Source organism: Polypterus senegalus, chromosome 1 (genome assembly GCF_016835505.1).
Source record: "Polypterus senegalus isolate Bchr_013 chromosome 1, ASM1683550v1, whole genome shotgun sequence".
NCBI classification, from domain to species: domain Eukaryota; kingdom Metazoa; phylum Chordata; class Cladistia; order Polypteriformes; family Polypteridae; genus Polypterus; species Polypterus senegalus.
In genome coordinates, this window is record NC_053154.1 from 297070384 (window position 1) to 297090347 (window position 19964).

Below are 19964 nucleotides of genomic sequence, written 5' to 3' on the forward strand. Positions count from 1 at the left end.
CAGGTGGGGGCATTTTTAATAAGACAGAAAACAAGCAAGTCCAGTGATAAGTTAATGAATGGACAAAGATACAAAAATACAATACAATACAATACAGTTTATTTTTGTATAGCCCAAAATCACACAGGAAGTGCCGCAATGGGCTTTAACAGGCCCTGCCTTTTGACAGCCCCCCAGCCTTGACTCTCTGAGAAGACAAGGAAAAACTTGGGAAAACCAAGGGAAAAATGGAAGAAACTTTGGGAAAGGCAGTTCAAAGAGAGACCCCTTTCCAGGTAGGTTCTGTACAATACACAGAACAGAACAAATCCTCAATACGGCATAAAAATAAAAAGTTTAGAAGCACGGAGCAGAATTTAACAGTAGATGATATCACATAATAAGATTTGGATATTTTTAGAGTCCTGGGAACCTCATCCATCAAGCTGCCTCCCCATTTGGCCATTCCATGGCTGAAACAGTGCTGGGCTGGCCAATCCGATGAAAGGACCCCTAAACCACTAAAAAAAACACTAAACCAGAAAACATTTTGACTTCTTCAAAAAAAAAAAGCTGTTCTAAATCTCTTAACCTTGAAAAAAGCAAAAACAGACACTAAACAACCCACAAGCTGATCTCATATACAACTGTAGTAGATAGCCCGTTGTGTGTTTGAGTCATAGTGTTTACCATCAAGCTGTCGATGGCCTTCAAATATGACTTGCATGCCTGCCTCCCCCTCCATGTATGTCATCTACTCTACTGTACATGTATCAGAAATGATGAACTGGGTGGGAAAGAGAGGACATATTTCCTTTACTCACCTTGGCTGCCTTTTTGCCCTTTAGGCCCTTCTGGTCCAGCATGACCTGGTATTCCTGGAAGACCTATGAAGTAAATTAAAGGTCACACTCTAGAACTTGAGAGCGGACAATCCAATAAACAGTTCAAAAACTGAAAATGTCAACAAATCCTCCAGTATGCTAATATGGAACTGGATCTTAGAGATAACATATTACCTGGTGGTCCCACATTCCCGATGTCACCTTTGAAAATAAATAAGAAACTGTTTTAGCCAAGTCATCGTATCATTAGTTTTAACATTTTTTTTATTTGGATTAAATGTCATAAAAGCATCAATAAACCGGAACAGGGGATTTTTGAAGCTCTTGCCTGATACAGCTAATACAGATTATTACTCCACCTCAGTTAGTGTATAATCTAGTGCAGAATTTCAGAGTTCATTCAATAGTGAGATATCTTACTGATTTAAGATGCACAAATTAATCTGTCAGGGCGGCACAGTGGCGCAGTGGGTAGCGCTGATTCCTCGCAGTTAGGAGACCCAGGTTCGCTTCCTGGGTCCTCCCTGCGTGGAGTTTGCATGCTCTCCCAGTGTCTGTGTGGGGGTGCTCCGGTTTCCTCCCACAGTCCAAAGACATGCAGGTTATGTGTATCGCCGATTCTAAATTGTCTCTAGTGTGTGCTTGGTGTGTGTGTGTGTGTGTGCCCTGTGATGGGCTGGTGCCCTGTTCAGGGTTTGATTGCGCCCTGTGTTGGCTGGGATTGGCTCCAGCAGACCCCTGTGACCCTGTATTTAGGACATAGCGGGTTGGATAATGGATGGATGGAAGTTAATCTGTCAGTCACATCCCTCTACACCTAAAATCTGATTACAATATTCCTTGGAGTTTCACTGCACATCATGTATATTTACCTTTAGGGCCTTGTGATCCAGTATCACCTGAAAAAGAAAAAACATTGTTGTATATAAAAAAAAGCAAATATAAAGAATGTTCTTTAACACTAAAAGACATGGGACCAAAAATGATTTTCTGCAAGCTTGTGTTTCCATTGCCATAACTGTACAATTAAGACTACAGAGCAGGACATGTATTGCTCTGATAGTACATGCACTGGCAGTCCACCATCAGTAGAGGATACTATGCTTTAATAATGTAAATGGAGCCTTGGAAAGACTTGTTCTTGAGGTAGCAATAAGAGTCCAGGACAATGGGAAACAAGGGGAATTATTCTAGACATTAGGTGGCAGCAGGTGATCCAAAATATTATACATGGGTCTGCTGCTCCTCCAATGAAAATACCTGGGGGAAGCCTGACCCTTTAAATGAGATATGCGGTATATCTGGGGTCACTAAGGGGAGCTCATGAAGAACAACCAGAAGCTCCCAAAATCTTTCTTGACATTGAAAATCGTCTCAAGGCCTACCTCAGAAATAATTCCTAGATGGGACTTCAAAGCTCTTTCAGTGAACTTGGAGCCAGGTAGAAATTAGGCAAAAATTGAACTGGCAGGAAGGAAGAAAGGCCAGAATAGGAGCAGAAGGAATTGTTGTAAAGAGATGAGAGATGTAAACAAGTGCATTCCATAACCCAGTCAGGTTTCAGTCTTTTGTTGAATTTATCATTGTTTATATGCTGTTTGGAACCCCCATACCTTCTGCTAGCTCTTACTATTTGTAATATTTTATGTTTTGTTGTCGTACTTTGGTTTCCTTGGCTCATTTTTGGGTTAGGGTGAGGTCTCATCAAGAGTGTCCCCAACAGACAATAGCACACAAGCAGAACAATGAAAACCTGGGCATCTCTGCAGCAGATGGAGGAACTCAGCGGTGCGAGTGACCTCAAATATTTACAGTGTAAATGGGGTCACTTCAGAAACAATAAGCACAAACTCTTCAATGAGATTTTAAGAGTTAAGGTGTGGTGGCTATTTAACATCTCTATGAAGCTTTTCATGAGCTAAAAACTGTATGACCCCAATTCGCTGGCTTTATACTACTGATGCTGTGACTAAGACCATCAATGGGGAACTATGTTGCTTCCAGCCGGAAGCAGGCCTACAGTTTTATTAGATGATGATGAAGTGCTCCAGTCAAAAAGGGTGGTTCAAATTATCATGCCTTCCTATTTGACCCCCAAGTCAGTTGGAAGGAAAGAAGGATGAAAGGAAGGGCAGGTAAAAGCTCAGTGAAGGGAAACTGCAGTTAAAAACTCAAAACCAGCACTTTTCCTGCCATGTCCAATGTTAACAACTTATCTAAAAAAACAAAGTGTATCAAAGAGGAGTCAAGAAGACATGATGCTAAATTTATCACATTCTAAATAAAAAAAAAAATATATATATATATGGATAAACTCTTTAATTAGAAAGTGGCAGGCTGCATGAGACTGGGTCTTTGTGTTGGTCACTTCTTGTACTTTAAACTGTCTGCTAGATATTTCACCTGCAGTAATACAAATTCCAGCCTCTTAAAAATAGGTGGAACCACCAACTGGGAACCCAGCAGCATCAAGAATTGTTGACGGTGTTTTAATAGTATGTCACCATTTTAATCATAAATCATAATCATAAATGGTTTAATAAGTTCAACTCTAGCAGCCATGTCCAATTTTCCTGAGTGTGTCATTCACTTTTATCTGCAATGACAAAAGAACAGCCAGAGCTGCTGAAGGTAATGCTGAGCAGATGAATATACAAATCGCTGATTTAGCTTTGCTATCCTCCATGATCATTTTGCCATCTGAATACAATACTATGGCATTCTGAGCTTAAATCAAAATGTGGATTGTCTTTCATTGATAATTTCTCTATACTCTTAATGACCTTTTTGACATGTGAATGGTACATGATAAATTATACATGATAATCATCTTTAATCATCTTTTTTGCATGTTTACATTTTTTGGACCAACCACCCCTCACTGTGCACATACGTGGAGGTCCAAATAACGAATGCATTCATTATAGTTTCATAAGTCATAAACATGTGATCTCCCAAATTCCACATAAGTGCATGCCAGAAGCCATTTGCCCAAAAGGAGTCATCTTCTAACATAACTCCTCACTTTCATTAAAGGAATGAAGTTCTGCAGTGAAGCCCTGCTTTCAAATCCAGACCAAAGGCTCTGGAGTCTTCTAACTGCAGGCACATCTGCACAAAATTAGAGGCTGACATATTAGTCTTGGTTGCGAAGAGTTAACAGCCTGTGCTCTGCTGTGAGTGATGAACTTCCATTATGGTCATCTAGCTCAGTGACTGCTTTACCCTTGCAGATTGTGTGTGCCTCCTTGTCTGATCCTGTCAACTCGACTAGAACATGAGGGCCGGATTTTGATCTCAGGGGAGAGGGCAACTAGCAAGTACCCATCTCTTTTACTAGTGGGACTATGAATTACAGATAAATCTATACCATAGTATATAGTGTCCCTAGCAATCTAAACAACTAAGGGATTACTCCCATTGACCTCAATGGAACTTTACATTTCTGTATTATACTGTACTTTTACTAGTCATATTCTGAATAAGATTACATTTAATTAATCAGAACTTAACTTAGAGATGGCAAATATTTGGTCACAATTTGAATTGGAGATTATTTTAGTAGTTAAAATTTGAATTAAGCATCTATAAGTACAGGTAGTCCCCAGGTTATGGACATCCGACCTACGACTTATGAACGGGGCCGCAGCTGCGACGCATGCGCCTCAGTAACTGCCGCTCAGTCATCTTCGGCCTGGGGACGCTGCAAGCAGTGGCTGTAGGGGGGCAATTTCAGTGCTCGCGCAGTGTAGTGTCCCTCGGGCGGCTCCTGGCAGCAAGCGGTGACCTGTGGTCCATAATCACGGGGGTCACAGCTATCGCTCGTGCGTAAAACGGAGGCTTGATGGGGCGGTTTACTGCCCGCCCACTATGCTGCCACAGCTACTGCTCCTGACTGGACGCAGGCTGGATGGAACGGAGGGGGGCATTTCACTGCCCGCCCACCACACGCCGCTGCCCCGTTCATTCTCAGTGGGCCACTGAAGGTGAACAGGACGGCAGGGGGTAGCATTGTAGTGTGCCTTGGATGGCTGCCTGTTGAATGGGGGCAGTGGTGGGCGATTCACTACCCGCCTTTAGTCGCACCATGTTCATTCTCGGTGGGCAGACGCTGCAGGCAGCATACTGTAGTGGAGGTGACTGTGTGGTGGGCGAGTGACGAACCCACCCTCGCCACTCCCATTCGATCTCAATAGTAAGGCTGCATGTACTGTTACATACATAGCAGGAAGTTGTCTCTCATTCAGCACACCAGACGTGCTGACAATGGGTGCCTTCCTGCTGTGATAGCGTGTACAGTGCTGTGTATATAAGCTCATCTTAACCTTTTGTCTTCACCCTTCAAGAATGTTTCTAAAACACAAATCTGATGCAAGTGCTGGTGATATAGTAAAGAAGAGAAAAACCATCACCATTGAAAATAAAGTAGAAATAATAAAAAGGTCAGAGAATGGTGAAACTCCATCATTCTTTGGCAGAGCACTTGGTTACAGCCGGTCAACAATAGCACTTATTAAAATAACGTACCTGTTCCGACTTATATACAAATTCAACTTAAGTACAAACCTACAGTCCCTATCTCGTACGTAACCCGGGGACTGCCTGTATAATAGATATCTGTAATTATACTTCCAATATTCAGAATCCAAGTTAGAGATACCTATAATTACATTTTCAATAGTTTAAATTTGGACTGTACATATCTGTTACAGATATCTATTCAATTCAATTCAATTCTGTTTATTTGTATAGTAGTCTCTACTGAGTGTAAGTCCAGAGCACAGTGACAGGTTCTCAGGTAAAATGCCAATACAAATTGCTAACTAGATAACGAGTACACATAAAGATGCAGAATTGTTTAAACAAACAGTGATATAACACAGTTTGAAACATAAATGGAACCTAACAATATCTGTCCATTAATTAAGTTAAACTATCTAACCCAGTGACAAAGGATGCACAAACCAGTGTGTTTCTTTGTGCCGGTCCCAAGCCCAGATAAATGGGGAGGGTTACGTCAGGAAGGGCATCCAGTGTAAAATTTTGCCAAATCCATATGCGGACAGATGATCCGCTGTGGCAACCCCTAACGGGAGCAGCCGAAAGAAGAAAAATAATTAAGTTAAACTATCTGTAATTACATTTTGTCAAGTCAAAATTATATTTTTGATATATTTAATGCAAACATATGAAAAATATCTGAAATTCGAATTGTAAATAGTAAAAACATAATTTTACACATCTGAAATAAACTTGCATTAATAAAAATGTAACTACAATAATCTACAACTGAATGCATTGAACTTAATTATGGAACTATGGATATCTGCAAGTCAAATTCTGACTAATGTGGAGATAACTCAGATAGGAAATAATAAGAGATGTGACATAAATGTTAAAACATCTGGCCCAATTCAGCCACACCTGTGAATGTCTTTATATATCCATACAGTCAAATTCTGTAAACATGAGATGTGAACAGAGAGAGAGAGAGAGAGAGAGTGAAGCATATAGTATATGACAGAAGGCTTGACAGCACAAGATGGATCGACTGGTAGCACAAGGCAGTTAAGGCCATTTCTTCTGTTAAATTAAACTACTTCTCTTTCAATCTAATGGGTGTTGTCTAAGTTTGCTCAGGTTAGTCAATTGCCCTCTTCAAAGAAGATATAGAGCTGCACATTTATCACTGAATGGCCTTCATGATGCCACACTCCTTAAGTTGTACAAGAGAGATGAAGCCCCTTTTCTAACTCCAGCTCAAGGGGTCTTAAATTACACCACAATAAACAGAATTAAAGATACAAATACTTCACACAGATAACAGAAAATGCAGCTCTTCATCTATTTGGTTAGTCTACTTCACATGTTTGACTGTGAAAATCTTGCATACTGAAAAGCACACAAGCCTACTGATTAGTCATATTAAACAGTCCTGTAAGAACCTTATCCTGGGGGGAGACCGTCTGCCACAAACTGTAAGCTTATATGCCTTTTATAAATTAAGAGCATGGAAATTTTTGGATTTCTAATTTTTAATGCATATCAAAAACATTATTGTTCATACATCCAAAACAAATAAAGATTATAAAAAAAAATGTTAAATGTACGTAAGAAAAAAAACACACACAGAAGCATACAAGAAATATCTGTAATCCCTCGTTAAACCCTCAAATAGGGTATGGGGGTTGGGATTTGAATAAAGAAATATCACGTTTAGTTTTAACTAACAAGCTGTTAACTTTTCTGAATTTCTGTAAGTGTGATACGTTTTCCATCTCATTTCATTTTTGCATGTAAAATAAAACTTGACATTTATTAAATAAAACGATGAAAGGAACAACAGCAGTTAATGGTAAACGTATAGGAAGCCGGGCCTATGCATAGAACTGCACCAGACCAGCATTTGTATAACTGCTTACCTTTAGGTCCCGAATCACCTTTTTCACCTTTGACGTAGGCTGTAAAACAAGAGAAGACAGTGTATCAATCATACTGTATTAAAGATCTTATAAAAGTGCTCACTAATGACTATATCAAAAAAGTATTGATAGTATTTTAATAAATAATGACTATCAACCATTTGTTTTTGATTTTGCAGAACTTGTGTCAGACACTCATTCTTTGTTGGCATGGCACCTTTCACCATAGTACTGTACTTTCCCAGTGTACTTCTCAAGGTAAAAAACAAAATAAAAAAAATCAACAGAAGGTAAGATAAAGTACACCCAGTTCCTCCATTTTCCAAACCTGAATAATCAATCTCTACGCTTACAGAGAGCTTAAACCCATCACTACAGTATTGGTGCAAAGAAGGAACCAAAACTGGATATTATAGGGCACATGCATGCACACAGTGGGTCCAATTGTCCATTTATTTTCAAAAGTGGGATTCAGTGTCAGTCAGAGGACAGGAATCAATAACTAATGGAATGTGAGTTCATCACAAGGCATACTCATACTTATTCAGAGTGAGTAAATTTAAGCACTTTGAGATAAGGGAGGAAATTGGAGTTCATGAATTTGGTGACACAATACAAACTTCATGCATACAGAAACGAGACCAAGAATTGTACCCTTGAAAACGTGAGGTAGGAGTGCTAAACAACTGTCACCCATAATTTAATGTGTAATTGGCCTCATCAGGCTAAACCAGACTGTTGTCACGCAGATGCATCATACCTTTTATGCTGTCTGACTGAAGTTCCGCTTTCAATGTTTCTTTCACAAGCAACCGAATGTTACTGTCACTTTCCCCGACTGCCAAGTTGACGCCTGATATTGATCTTTCTAAGATAGGATTTTGGCCGTTTATATCTGTAGAAACCACACGGCTGGAGCGTATAGTGTCACTTTCAAGCTTTGCCACACGATTCTTCAATTTATTGACTTCTTCAGCTGCAATATAAAAAAAGGCTTGTCACACTTCCTTACAAATCAGCACTCCAATTTATATCCATTAAGAAGGTAAATTATTCTTATATTCCCATTTCTGGCTGTTTAAAGCCACATCAGTACACCAAAGAAAGAAACTCATATTGCAAGTAGGTTTTGTAAGACTCAATGGTATATACATTATATGCTATGGAACCTGTAATATCCCATTATGGGTGTATGACAATTCCTGGCATTTTATTCTGCTCAGTTTACTTAGAACCTAATTATATGTACCATTACTATGATAACATCAGTTCATCACCATCATAGGGCCTTCACATGTAATGTCCACCAATGTTTTCTGTCTTTCTTTCATGGCTATTGCTGGCTACATGACATAAGAGTCATATAACGTATTGTATCATCATGCTCTGCTAAGCCGGTAGCACACAGCTTCTGGTATCCTAGCTTTGGGATAACTTGAATTGATTACTTGTGTTTGCTTTGCTGATTTTTAGTTAATGGCTAGCTTATTTTCTAGCTTGGCTTTTTTCACTTTGCTTTAATTTTTTTACTTTACAAGTCACTAGCCTGTAAAGTTAGAAGCTAAAGGATGGGCATAAAGTGAACTCTCAATGGTTTGCCTCACTAATCGAATGTGAACTGCCCACACTTTAGGGATTTTTACAGCACAAACTCCTCTCTTTGACTTGTCTCCATGTTGCTAAAGAAACCCTGATGACCCAGAGACAGGATGGTTGGATAAAAGACACTGATGGGTAAGTGCACAAATTACTGAGAACAAAACTAAAATTGATAAATAAAGCAATAGGTATGACGTGAGATTTCAATGTAAAAACGCAGAACAATAAAACATATAAATACACAATAAAAAGGGCACTTTAAATGACAATCTACACCATGAAACCATAACTCAAGTGCACAATGACGATAGTCTGTCTTCAGGAGTGAAACCCCAAAGCATTCTCTCCTTAAGTGTTCAATTAAGACACATAAACATATCACAGATTAACAGGACAAGAAAATATATTTTATTTTTTATAATGGGGTATTCGAAGTCCAGATTTAAACTAAATGAAAAGTTTCAACTGGACATGAAATGTGCTATTTATATTTATGAACCTATAAACATAAGTGGAATTAAGCAATTTATCATCGAGAGAAGCAGGACAAAATTTCTCCACCATAAAGGGAGAGGTTGATGAACAATTACAGGAAACAGTTGGCTGAGGAAGCAAAAGGTGGAGTTACTGAATCTAAGGATGCTGGGCATTGTTTTTTCCTTGTAATGTTTTATGTTATTTCTTCACTCCAAAAATCTGACTCAGTATCAAACATATGCAAAAAGCTCAGTTCATTAAATGATGTTAATAGTTATGTATTTCTTCTGACCATAATGTATATCACTAACCTAACAAACAAGCACATTTTCCATGCCTGAAATACAACAGAAAAATGGAAACAGCATCGTGCGCAATATTTTATAAACTGTTTAGTCTTGTCATGATCTTCTTACCTAGAGCAATTAAACCAAATAGTAACCCAAGGAGCAGGAGCAGTCCTAGAAGCAATCCCAAAAGCCACTTCCACCAGCTACAGCGGCCACAGCAACCTCCTCCTCCCCCTCCGCCGCCACCACCATAATCATCGTCTTTTCGAATTTCTGTGGAAAAGAGCAAAGAATGACTGGTTTATAGGCAGAACTAGAGGTCTGGGTCATACATCACTCATAATACTTATAAAACAAATTTGTTAAAATCCCAAAAACTTACAGTTTCAATTAGTTACATATTGAGTCATGTAGAGAAGGAAGCATCTCTTTGCCTTATTTTTAAAAAGCTTGTGTCACAAGTTCAGTCTTTGATAGAACTGTGTCATGTGGTTGTAACCACTCACCCATTTTATACGTTTTCATGTTCCAGAACAGATTTGTGGCGGGATTAAGTCAGTCCCGATAAGAATTATGTGAGGTGCCGGCCCACTGCAGGACACATGCACACTCTGCCATTTTAGTGACCTTGGTTAACCTAATAGCTTGCTATGAGAGGAAACCACAACTTTCTGAGGAAATGCTTGTGAGAATGGGGAGGACTTGCAAATCTCACTTAGCCAGAAATCAAAGTATGGCCAGGAACCATGAGGCGCAGACCATGTGGTATTCAAGAAGAAGTTAAAGAAACTTTTTTATTAATGTCAATTGGTCAATTGAATCAAAACTAACAGTAGGAATTAAATATTTCACAAACTAAACTATTTTGTTTATTTATTTTCAAAGTGATTATTAAAATTAAAATGAAGGTATGTTTAATCCAAAAAGCATGGTATTTTACTGACCAAACCTACATTTCTGAAAACTTACTTTGAGTCATACTTCGGAGTGTATGTGAAGATTAATTTTCTGTGCCTGCTTTCATAACCATGAATTCAATTGGTAAAAGTGCACACAGTTGAGCCAAATAAAATTAGACTAAAAACAAGAAAATAAGGATAGTGATTGTGAAGGATGGTTGGATTCTCAGGAAATTATGACTTTTGGGGTTATAAAAAACAGCTGTTTACAAAGACTGGGGACAAGAAAACTATTTGCCAGAGTTCACATACAAAGAAAAATTACATCATGATTTAGCTTCCTGCTCCTCCAGGTACAACAAAAGCCATTCTCACCTGCATATGTTGCTTTGTCCTTGGTGGAGACTTTATAGGAGCCAACTAAAAAAGATGAAAGGCATAAGAGAGTGGAATTTATATGAAATGTCTAGCTATAAAAACATGTACAGACAGCAAATAAAAGAACATTAATAGCCCTGTGAGGAAAAAAGATTAAAGATTTTATAACACTACAATATTCACAGATGGTTTAGGCAATACTCCAAATTCCACAAAACACCATGTCCCCAATGATATGCTGAAGTCATGGGGTCTCTGCTCTTTGATTTTCTCTTTGATCTATAGCCTATTATCATTCATAATGAGTTTTGAGAAGGTGGGCAGTGATGGTAACACATATACAATTAAGTTGGATGTTTTCTAACTAAAATTAATCTTTGTTTTTTAATACTATTTTCTTCAGCATGGAGCCAGAGGCTAGTGTGTTGCATGTTTGCCAAACACAGAAGCATGAACTACTACAATTAATTCTGTATTATTATGACTGATGTTAAAATTTGCATTTTTTTCTGTGTTTTGTTGCTGGCAACACTTGGATTAATCAAAGCACTGGACCCCAGCGTGGACCTTGACATTACAACATTTAGGCATCATCCCAAAACTCCAGGAGGGTAGTCATTCTAAACTACCTATTTAATCCTTTTGAGGTTTCATTTTTGTGAAAAATATCAACATCCTTTTTTTACTCAAACTGTGGAGGTGCTGTTTTCAAAATGCATTAATCTGTTGGCACTGTTTTTCAGCAGCACTCTTATTCTCACTTTCTTTTGACAGCTCAAAATCCTCATCTGACAGTGCGCAATCAGTGTCAACAACAACATACAAAACACCTTCCACAGAGGATTTCTTTTGATGAAAGTGGCTGCCAGCATCTATTACCATACTGTAAGGAAAAGGAATATTTACCTTGCGGTCTCTGCTGCCATCTAGTGGATAAAACTAAATAATACAATTAAGGAGACTTCTATTGACATTAGCCTCTACCCTTTATTACCTACGCCTTTTGTCACCAGCCACTTTGAAACTCTTACTAAAAGTTGAGTCAACTTAATGAACGTTCAGTCATCTTTTTCACAACACTAGTAATAGTTGCTTGCTTCTAGTTAGAACCAGTGGACAATCCACTATCAATGTACTGATAATAACCTGTAACCACTAACCACTAAACCAATCCAAATCTGTACAGGCTAAAATGGTACTTTGGGAAGACATTTCTCTTAATTGTAGCTCTTCTTTTTATGATATGATAACAATGTGTGGCAGGAGGGGTCCTGTTCAAAAAAGGTACACAACATCATCTAGTCTGTTATTAGTAGTTCTGGCCAGAAATTAAATTTCTTCAAAAGAGAAGTGATTTGTCTCAGTCATACAAAAGCAGAGAACCTCAGAGAAAGCTAAGCAGCTATCCTATGTTTGTGATAATACCAATACTCTTCTACAAACTGTATCCATAGATGCTGATGCTCAGTGATGCTTATATTTAGAACAGAGAAACTAATGACACCACCATCAAGTCAACTTTAAACAAGTATAAACTGAATACACATAACATCTAGATGTATGAAAAAAGAGGTTCTTACAGCCAGCATTGGCTTCACTTTTCACTGCGGCGTCCGTGGAGCTTGACACAATCATCTTTTCCTTCTTCAAAGTGTCATCAGAAAAGGAGCCTGAGGATCAAAACAGTGTGTGTTTAGAAACTACTATACAAGTAAATTATTCTGCTCACAATCAGTATAGAATAAGCTGTGGAAACTGGTTAACAGGCCTTTATCTGCTTTGTACACCTTCAGATCTTGATATTCAAGGATATGATAATTCAGGGAGGTTCACTTAGCTCATGACAGGCATATTAGGGCAAGACACCACTCACTCACCAATTTAGGGTAGCCAATCAGAGTGCCCTGATGTCTCTGGGATTTGGCAGACACCCCATGTGAGCATAAGCAGACAAGTAAGCCGGCCAAAATTTGATCTCGGGACTTTAAACCTGTAGCACTAGTAGCCAAACCACTTTGCTGCTTACCATTTCTCTCTTAGAATACTGTAAGTTAATCTTAGTATGTCTTATGTTAATAAGGACCAACAGTTTCTCCACAATGATCACCAAGCATCATTCTTACTAGTATCTAAACTTATAATATCAGGTGGCAACTGAAACATGTGTCCAGCAGCATAATTTATAAGTGTGCACTATGTAGCATCTACTGTAGTTGTTGCCTCTTTACATTCATCTATTTTTTTAAACTTCGTTTTATTTTAGGTCTTTTGGGGAGCTAAAGCCTACATAAAGCAGAAAGCGTCCATGAGCAGGCCAACAGTCTGTAACAGTTTATTACAACAGACTTTGAAACAGCTGGTTGGATATGGTAGCTTTTCCAACAGGATGGGACACACAAATGCAGCATTTTCAAAGCATTCTTTAGAAATAAAAACAGGTGATAATCACAGACCCAACCCAAAGCACCTGTCAACTGTACATTTTCTGGGGTTCCAAAGAGAAGTCAGTCCATAAATAGAGAGATTTGGCGGTGGCTACTCCACCCCTATCAATAACCGTGTCTCTTGAAACACAGGCACTCATGTAGCCCTGGACTGAAGCCAGACCACCCACTTCTTACATGCAACAACACAAGAGAGTTGTCAGAATAACTTTATTTTTTTTAAAATGCAATTTGTTCATGTTGGCTCATGTTAATGGAAAAAGGCATGATACACATTTAAAAAGATGAGCTACACTGCTATTTCATATGGGAAGATATTAAAAATCAGCAGGCCACAGATGGCATGCTGGGATACTTACTGCCAACGCCATTGGTGGTGGCGGTCGTGAAGAGTTTGCCACTGTCCTTGGCCATGATTAGCAGCTCAGTGTCTTTCTTGGCCGGTGCATTCTCTTTTTCCAGCAGCACAAACTTGTAGTCTTTTCGGAAGACGTCATCATTAAGATCCCTGGTTTGGGTGACTTTGGAGACAGAGTGACAGATAGAACATGTTCAAGCCACTTATTTATGTAGCATTGTTAATTAATAAGTAAAATGTTAATGTCATTATACTGCATTTTTAAGTTCATCCATTTATTTTTTAAACATGTTATTCCCTTGCAAGTAATTGGCGGAGCTGGTTAGGATACCATTACATTATCACTCACAGACCCATAATCAGCCCCTCTGAGCCCAGTTAGGATCAACAATTAACAGAGTATTTCAGGGATGTGGGGGAAAAAAAGAACCACAGAAAGAAAGTGAATTGGGATACCAAGGAACATGGAGACATCACAAAAACAGTGAGCAAACTTGGAACCTTGGACTGTGCAATTATGCTAAACACTTCACCACAATATTCTTTTGCCAAATTGTTTTATGACAAAGCTTCAATTTGGAGCCATTTTGTAATCATGTTCTCTTTGCTTGGGCAGCACTACCTACACAGCATATCCTGACTGGGCTTGAGGGGCACCAGTTCATGTGTACACCCTGCAGAGTGCGGACAGCAACCATCTTAACCAATCGAGCCAAAGTAGAACGCCTTCATTCAAGTAACAAATCAGCCTTCCGATTGTAAGCCTTTCTTCTTTTTTCCCTACACTGCATTTCCCTACTGGGCTTTTGGGAAACATACTTGGATGATACAAATGAATGAATAATAAAAAAAATACATTTACACTTAAATTAAATAAAAAAGAGATTATACTGCAAAAACTAAAAACTAGTTTAAAACGGCTAGAGACCATGACAACCAGGAGCCTCTTTGTCATATATTGATCTTTGGGCAGCCGAAGCTTAGACCTTTCATATTAATAATTTCAGCAGAATCATTTCAACACCCTCTGACCCTCACAGCCCCACTCCAAAAATAATGACAAGCACCATCAGATCATTGGAGCAAAAACCAACTCACCAGTGGTGGTGGATACTCCAGTGCTGGCCAAGGTAGGGGACTGTGCCATGTAAGCCATGTTTTTCTGAACTCCGTAGCCTGCAAAGAAAGGACAGCCATGTTACTGCTGCATTACTCCCAGCTGACATGTAAGAGGGCAATAAGGAAGACTGTGTAACAAAGACACTTTTCAGTAAAAGTGATTTACTGAAGTGGCCTCCTCACTTCTTTAGTTCAGATGCTTTCAAAGTTACACTAAAATTGTGCTGTCAAAGCCATACCTTACTGTATCTAACTCTATCAAGAAAAATATAACAAGACAGCAGGTATGTAACAAAAGAGGACAATAAAAATGGGCCCCTCAATGCCACCTTTGACCCGTTTTTGACAGGAACTGTTTTGCATCTTTAAAATCTCATTGGTCGCTGCCGCAGCTTCATTTAACCAAAATCAGCTTCATGCCTTAATGAACAGTCAGCAATACCAATGTGGTCATTGCTCGCCACCTACTGGTGCAAAGATGTTTATAGAAAATAACTGGAATGTTGGTGTAAAAATTTGAAAAAGCTGTGGGTTAAACATGGGAAAAGACAAGAAAAGAAATCAAAACAAACACAGCATAGGTGCCCTGTCCTAGGCTGTGACCTACTTGATGCCCAGTGCTGCCAGGATAGGCTCCAACCCCCAGCAGCCCTGAACTGAATTATAAGTGTTTCAGGTGCATGCACACTGACCTGTGGGGCTTTGAGGGACATTTGAGTTGCCGCTGGCGGAGTTTGTTCCCAGGTTATTCTGTACTCCATACACTGCAGAGGAAATGGGAGAATAGAGAAGATTTACTTGAAATATCCAAATACAGTTAAAGCCACCAAAAATAAACAAAAAACCACAAGGCTGAGCAGGAACAGGTGATGAATAAGGGAGGCTGTGACCTGCAGCCCCAGACAGCTGACACACTCACTCTGTCATTCTACAGGCACTGCAGTCAAAAGATGTAGTTTTAAAGTCCTCTGCCCCAGTCTACCATCAGAGGATAGTAGCTGCAGAAGGGCTTTACTTCAAGAGCAGCGGCACAGTTAGCACCAGACAATGTTGCTTGGCTAGATTTTGAAACCTCTTCTCACAGTAAGATGCCTTCCAAAAGACATTAACAAGAAATCAAGAAACAAAAAAAAAAACTGTTCCTCTCACCGGTGGAGCTGGTGCTGAGGGTGCTGGTCATTGGAGCTGAATTCAAGGTCAGATTGTTAGGCAGACCGTGAACTGTGAAAGATGTGAACACACAGGCTGGTTAGGTGCAGTTTAATGTGCCAACTTACCTGAAGAGACAGAAAAATGGGGCCTACCTGACAAGGAGGAAGGGGAGGTGGTGTTGAGCAGAGAAGAGCCAGGCGACAGATTAGTTGTGTTGTTAAAATAGCTGTATCCGTTGACCATTGACGAGCCTGCAGGGAGGGTTGAGTACATGTAGGAGGTGTAATCTCGCCCCATGCTGGGTGGCTCATTGAAGGCTGAAACTGAGATGGTGGGAGAGAGAAAGAAAAAGATAGATTATCATCACTGGTACCCGTATTGGATTGCAAATGTCATTTAGAGAGGGTGGCCTGCCGGCCTAGACGATTCCCAGAGCAAGTCACACAAATCACCCTGTACAGTCTGGAATACCTGTAAAGCACAAAAGTGCAACATACACCTTGTAAAAGCACAATATAAAGCTGTTTAAACATGAACAGCAACAGACATACTAACTGCAAACATAACAATGCCCATAACAAACAATCACACAAAATGGTGCTGAAGTGACATTGTTATCAGAACAATTGAAAAACAAAAAGAGGTTGTAAGAGCAACACAGGAGCCAAACAACCTCAGACAGGGCACCAGTGCATTGGAGGGTACATGTAGGAATTCTCTTCTTTCTGCATTCTTTTGTATTAGCATTCAAACATCTACAGCCCTGCATATGTGTGTGTGTGTGTACTCCTCTGTGAATGTGTTTGTGTTTATGTGTGCGTGTCTCCAAATAATTCCTTGTGTGAGTCAGACCAGTCTGTGTGTGTGTAATACCATGGGTGTGTGTGTGTGTGTGTGTTAGGGAACTTCTTGTAGTCTATATGTATTTGCAGTGCTGCTCACTACCATACTGCAGACAAATCTATTTTCTCAGCTTTACTGCCTTTTCTTCTGATACTGAATCCTAGTTTTAAAAATAATAACTTATTCAAGCAGAACAAGATGTGGGAGAAATATTCAAAATGCACCAAGTGGCACTGCAGCTCACATAAGTACAAAGGAAAGCTTCCAGTGAATCAAACTTCTTACCTGAGTGTGAGCTCTCCATCACCGTCTTGGTTTCCACACTGGCTTTTTTGGGAATGGGAAGTGTGTTTGAGGGGGATCTTGTTGGGCTCACACTGGCTGAACGACCTCCCTTCAGAAGTCTTTTGACATCATCTAGCTCTGTCCCTAGAAAAGTAAAAAAAATAAAATAAAAAAAAAAAACAGTTAGATATGCAAAGAGCTTTGATGAGGAGGCTGGCTGGGGCGATAATGACACCTGCATGGCATTTTGTGGCATTACTAACTGACAAAAACACAGGAAATGAGGGTACAATGAAGCTCAGTACAACTAACATTAACGGGTGATTATTTACAGAGAGTCAAGAGATAGGCAGCCTGACTAAGGAATGTATAAGTGAAATCAAGACGTCGAGGCTAAGTCTCATTTGGAATGAAAAGTTTCAGTACAGAAGGCCATATTGCTGTGTTTCAGAACAAGGTAGAAAGACTTACATCTTGTAGAGGGTGACGCGCTCTGCAGCCGAGCTCTGATTTCACTTTCTGAAAGACACAAATGACAGGCCATTAAAACACAGATGACTCAATAAACAAAAAGACAGAAGCACCTCTCCTGGCAATAAGTCCACCTTCAAAGCCAAGTACCATACCTCTGCTCTGACTTCTCCCTCTTGTGGCTGAAGTTGATGAGGTTGTGACTAAAAAGGCAAACAAACACAGACATGATTATTGCCACTAACATGCCTCGTGATCCAGACAGCAGAAGAAGGAAAAAAAATGTGTGTCTGTTGCGAACCTCTTCAGTCTACCCCAGATGGGGTTGCACAACAATGGCAAATTTTCCATTATAGGCTGCTGAGATTGTCAGCACATAGGCATGCACCACTGGTAAAGATTCAACTAAATGACTTGCCAATCTGTTACTGGGGATGTGCCAATACAAGTATATATGTAACTCTGTCCACTCCACTGGCAGTGAATGTCAGATGGCTATTCTACCAGCTTCAGGGGGAAACACAGTAAGTGACCTCAAATGGAACCTCTCAAGTGGAAGGACTGATGGTTTGTCCTGGGGAGGCAGACACTTGCAGTATGGATGGGTCTGGGAAAGGAACATTCAGTGGGTGCTGTGATTCCTAAAATCCAACCAGGAGACTGCATCAGAGCTCATATCGATATCTATGGTTGATATGTATGGAAAGCCCTTCTCTTAGCCTAGAGGTTTTGTCACTCACTATCCATAAGAGGGCTCAAAGGCCCAAGGCCCTGCCTAAGGGAGGCCTGGTTAGAGGAGGCATCATTAAGATGCTGAGTTAAGTTCACCGGATACCGAGACTTGGAGGTTTAATGTCCATTGCTTGGGTTTAGGTGGAATGGATGTTGATACTTTTGTTGCCATTATATTATATTATATTATAGAATTCCTCTTAGGCAGAGGGCTTTGCATTGTAAAACAGATTGGGAAGTTAGGGCCACATTGTGTATAAACTGTACAGTCAGTCAATGCTGGCTCCAAATAGTGCCACCTACATATGTGCTTTAAACATGCCTGGCTACTCAGCTGGCATGAATTCTGTGTGGATTTTCTCAGTCTGGCTGATTTACAACTAACAAGAAAGAGAGGCAATGTGTGTTGGACAAAGGGTTTCCTTGTAATGAATTTTATTTTACACACATTAGAAACAATGTAAAAATACAAGCTGCAGCCTTACTAAATTCTTTTCTGGTGTATTCTGGGGATGAATTTCCACTTGAACTTCCTGTGGGTAACAGAATAAAAGATGACAAAGGTCAACAATGAACAGATAATATCATATATTGTAGTAAAATTCAATTGTTTTGCAGTGTTGTACAGTAACGAAGTAGAAAATGAGACATTTTTTTACTATTGTACTATGGGCTTACCTTCATATCCACCATTGCGACTAATGATGACCTTCCTCTCCAGAGTGGAGACTGGGGAGTATGTCAAGGAGGAGCTGGAGCCTTGGCCCCTTCGTGAGCCTGTTGAGCTGAAATTCACTTTTGAGTTGCCCCCCCCAGTTGCTGCAATGACACAAGATAGGTATAACTTAGCCAGTTCTAACCCTGTCAGTAAAAAGCATACTTTAGAAAATGCCTCACATTATTCATGTAGGACAACAATAATGGAAATGGATTATAGGCTACCACAACAAAAATCAATGGCCCACTGTAAATAAAACAGAACTCTAGAATCTCAGCAGAGTGACTCAAAGCAAAATTGCCAAGGAAAATGTACAAAGTATATGACACCACTGTAAACATGAGAGGCTTTATTTTAACCTATTTTAACTGTAACTTTATAAGAAAAATTAACGTCCCAGATGAAGCTATTCAGAAGCCAAGAACATTTTCACTTCATAAGGAAAATCACCCTCTATAGAAACCCCATGGCTACTGTAGTTCATTATGATGTGTCAGAAGATGGACATAATGATGTGGAGCCAACTGGACTTTAAACCTGTTCACTGCAATATTTGAGGGAAAGTCATCTCATAGAGAATATACTATTAAATTTAAAATGTGTTTCATATTATATACTGTAATAACAGCATTAGTGACTGTGGATGTGCTAAGAACTGCTATTTCGTCCACACTGTTACAGTCCAAAGTGGGTTCCCTTCTTGCACCCATTCTTTTGGCATAAGCTCAATATTCTGGAAAAATATGGCATAAATGGTTAGAAGTTTGTGTTAGCTCATACTTGATGACACATAGCTGCTGGTGCCCTGTGACAGGACTTTCTTTTCCATTCCCAGCCCCGCGCTGTTGGATGTTGAACCTCTCTGGCCACCGCTTATACTGCTGCTAGAGCCCTCTGGTGGACAAAGAAGAAAGAAAAGTTCTGGTCAGCAGAAGTCAGACAGTAAAGAAAAT

General features: G+C 39.6%; 1 protein-coding gene across 1 annotated transcript in view; it reads right to left on the reverse strand.

Moving 5' to 3' along the window:
- Nucleotides 1-19964, reverse strand: part of col17a1b (collagen, type XVII, alpha 1b) — a 71271-nt gene that overhangs the window by 37387 nt on the left and 13920 nt on the right. The window contains exons 4-22 of the mRNA XM_039734411.1: nt 19792-19905; nt 18972-19112; nt 18779-18826; nt 17717-17764; nt 17562-17609; nt 17091-17234; nt 16115-16285; nt 15960-16031; nt 15503-15574; nt 14790-14867; nt 13693-13854; nt 12470-12559; nt 10887-10931; nt 9739-9885; nt 8007-8222; nt 7247-7285; nt 1697-1723; nt 999-1025; nt 804-866 (exon numbers count right to left, since the gene is read on the reverse strand). Of these exons, the coding sequence (XP_039590345.1) occupies nt 804-866; nt 999-1025; nt 1697-1723; nt 7247-7285; nt 8007-8222; nt 9739-9885; nt 10887-10931; nt 12470-12559; nt 13693-13854; nt 14790-14867; nt 15503-15574; nt 15960-16031; nt 16115-16285; nt 17091-17234; nt 17562-17609; nt 17717-17764; nt 18779-18826; nt 18972-19112; nt 19792-19905 (1752 nt within the window). The remainder of the gene's footprint in view (nt 1-803; nt 867-998; nt 1026-1696; nt 1724-7246; nt 7286-8006; nt 8223-9738; nt 9886-10886; nt 10932-12469; nt 12560-13692; nt 13855-14789; nt 14868-15502; nt 15575-15959; nt 16032-16114; nt 16286-17090; nt 17235-17561; nt 17610-17716; nt 17765-18778; nt 18827-18971; nt 19113-19791; nt 19906-19964) is intronic.